Genomic DNA, 3,381 nt, shown 5'->3' with positions numbered 1-3,381 from the left:
AAAACCTTATCCGGAAAAATCCACTGAAAACTAACCCAAATCTCAGAAGAAGAAATAAAACAAACCCCAAAAGATTAGAAGTCATGCGGACAAAGAAAAGGAAAATAGTGGAAAAATTTTCAACGGAAACAAACTCTAGAGGCTTATCCGAAAGAAAACATAGAGGATTAACCTACACACAAACATCATTGAGTTTCATAAATTATGATGTTTGACTACTTTTGCTTAGAGTACATTTGACTGGACTGTAGCTACATTAGTTATGTATGTATAGCCAGCTATAAAAGTTTTATATCATATATATTTATACAAACTTGGTTGAGGAACGGATCGAGGAAGGATGCAATAATGCACTCTTGCGTGCTTTGGGCTTTTGAGTACTAGGTTATTATATCATGTCTGGTTATTTTTTTTCTTAAAATATTATTGCACTCGTTGTATTGATCTAGATATTGAAATGTGACGTAAGTTCAAACGGAATTCTGTGTTTTTTTTTCTTTTTTTTTTTGCACTTTTTAAAAGCTTGAAACCCCGTTGGACAATTGATCTATGTTTTTTTTTTCTACACAATTCATCAATTGTTTTTTCCCACAAACTATCTAAACAAGCTAAAGATACCATAAATTAGGGAAAAACATGAGACAACTTACGTGTTTAATCAATAAGATTTAAAACATGACTTAAGCAGAAAAGAGACAAATTGAAATATAAAGATAACATATTTAGTTTTTTTTTTCTACACAATTCATCAATTGTTTTTTCCCACAAACTATCTAAACAAGCTAAAGATACCATAAATTAGGGAAAAACATGAGACAACTTACGTGTTTAATCAATAAGATTTAAAACATGACTTAAGCAGAAAAGAGACAAATTGAAATATAAAGATAACATATTTAGGACACGTTCTTTTAGAGTGTGATTTGAGTGTAGTTTTTGAATTGAATTTGAGTTATAACTTGAGTTAAAGTTGTAATTTAAATAAAGTTGAGTAAAATTGAAAAAAGTTGAATAAAGTTAGAACTTAAAAGAAAGTGAACTTAAATAAAATTTATAACTTAAGTTTCAACTTTTTCTGAGTTTTGTTACAAAAGAACAACTCCTTAGTAATAGCTAATCACTAACTAAAAGGTACCAACTAAATACGAAAAAAAAAGAGATAAAAATTAAAAAGTATGATGTTTTAGGGCATGTTCTTTTGTCTAAAAAACTCAAAAAAAGACAACTCAAGTTTCAACTTTATTTAAGTTCACGTTCTTTTAAGTTTTAACTTTATTTAATTTTACTCAACTTTATTCAAATTATAACTTCAACTCAAGTTATAACTCAAATTCAACTCAAATATTACACTCAAGTTACACTCTAAAAGAACAACCCTTTAATTGCTTGCCGTAGTTTTCAACGTGGATGCTAACTCGGATAGTGCCCTTGCGGACGATCCATCTTTGTCTAGTGCCTTGGAAGTCGAATCCTTGAGCGCCTTCGTACGCTCTCTTACAATTCTACCCTCTTCACCAGTACCCTCCATCAGAGCCTTAACAACACAGGCAATTTCCTTTCGTCGAATAAGGCCATCTTCATCAGCTTTTGGTCTCAATGCCACTTTAAGCCTTTCAACAAGCAACACTGCATTCAATTTTTGCTCCGCGAAGAGTGGCCAAGCAATGAGCGGTACGCCATAAAGAAAACTCTCTAGTGTTGAGCTCCAACCACAGTGGCTTAAAAACCCGCCGGTCGAGCTATGGCCTAACACCCGAGCCTGTGGGGCCCAAAAGTCCACGACGAGGCCTCGGCCCTTCGTCCTTTCCACAAACCCGTGAGGCAAGAAATCCAAAGGCTTAAATGGACCTTGTGGCCGGTGACTGAGATACGCGGCATTAGGGAATTTGTTGTTGGGCCTCTTAACGACCCAAATGAACCTTTGCCCACTCATCTCCAGCCCAAATGCCAACTCTGTCACTTGATCGTACGAGAGCGTCCCACCACTCCCGAAAGAAACGTATAGAACTGAGCCACGTGGTTGATTGTCCAACCAGGTCAAACACTCTGAGTCCTTGTTGATTTGACCGATTGAACCGGTTTGTACGATGGGTCCCACCGGATAAATAGGCATTACAGATCCACCGATCCTTCGCTCTTGTAAGGCTCTTATGGCGTCGGGTTCAATATCCATGAAGCTATTAAAGATAATCCCATCAATACCCCCAGCCGAAACAATCCGTTTTGCGAACTGCACCCTCTCTTTGTACGTGTCGGTTCTCCGGTCTTGAATCGAGGCGAAGAGATCTCCACCACGTAAAGGAGGGCACCCTGGTAATTTCACCGGCTCGGGTAAGTCTCTCATGAAATCATATGAAGCCGCTATCTCGTCCAGCTTCGGCAAGTGAAGGACCAAAGACAAAGACATAGCATTTGTAGGAAAGAAAAGATAAAAGGAAATATCAAGTTCCTTGGCAATATCCAAAGCGTCTAAACCAAATGGATCCACAAAGAGAGCAGTAGTACTCGCACTCGAAGCCAGCGATTTCAGCACGTGGTGAATAGAGGGCAGAGAGCGAGTCATGGTGAGGGTGTTCTTACGTGATGGGTTGGTGTCATTCGGAAGGTCGTCGAAGTTGACCGGAGGGAGAAATATGGTGTGGGCGTTGCGTTTGGGAAGGGATTCAAGGACGGCTTTTGTGGCGTCTGATGGAGGATGATCATCTGGTGTACAGGGAATGATGCAGGTGACATGGAGTTCGTGATGAACGACGAGACGTCTGGCTAACTCTACGAACGGGATTAGATGGCTAATGCCCGGGCCTGGAAGAATTGCTATGTGGGGTGGTGTTTGCTTCATTATCGGCGATCTGTAATTCTGAGAAAAATTTGGCTAATGGGGCTTTGATTACACACGTACATAAAGAGATATATATATATATATATTTATATAGAGGAAAGTAACAATGCACTTGCGTGCCTGGACTTACTTTTGCTTAGAATATATTAGAAATATTATGGTTGATTAATCAAAGAGTGAAGTAGATTCTTTTATGTGACGCAAGCTCAAACGTACGTTCTTTTATCGTTTTGTTACTTTATGGTATGAGTTAGGTGATATCGGGATCTCATCTTAGTTTATATATTTAAAATTATAATTTAGAATTATTTTTATTTTATATGTATTTTTTATAAAAAAAATTATTATAAAAAATTATAAATTATGGTTTAAAATTATGAACGAATATATGAAACAAACGTCACCTATTGATTGTCTAAACGCCCAAAACAATCTCAAAATCAAAATTTTAAAAATCCCCATAAATTATTGAAACCGTTTCTTTGCAACATGTTGTTTCTCATGTAACAGCTAAAAAAGAAAAAGACGACGAAGTGGGTTCA

The 3,381-nt window shown here is 37.1% G+C and overlaps 1 protein-coding gene across 1 annotated transcript; it reads right to left on the bottom strand.

Annotated features, from left to right (window-relative positions):
- Window positions 1-1,333: 1,333 nt before the first annotated feature.
- On the bottom strand, window positions 1,334-2,922 carry LOC21401496 (hydroquinone glucosyltransferase). The gene has a single exon (XM_010111568.2). The coding sequence runs from the start codon at window positions 2,837-2,839 to the stop codon at window positions 1,379-1,381; it is 1,461 nt and encodes a 486-aa protein (XP_010109870.1). The 5' UTR covers window positions 2,840-2,922; the 3' UTR covers window positions 1,334-1,378.
- Between the last annotated feature and the right edge of the window lie 459 nt (window positions 2,923-3,381).

Source organism: Morus notabilis, unplaced genomic scaffold (genome assembly GCF_000414095.1).
Source record: "Morus notabilis unplaced genomic scaffold, ASM41409v2 Scaffold96, whole genome shotgun sequence".
NCBI lineage: Eukaryota > Viridiplantae > Streptophyta > Magnoliopsida > Rosales > Moraceae > Morus > Morus notabilis.
Note: the sequence above shows the minus strand (reverse complement) of the source record. Positions and strands in the feature narration are given on the sequence as shown.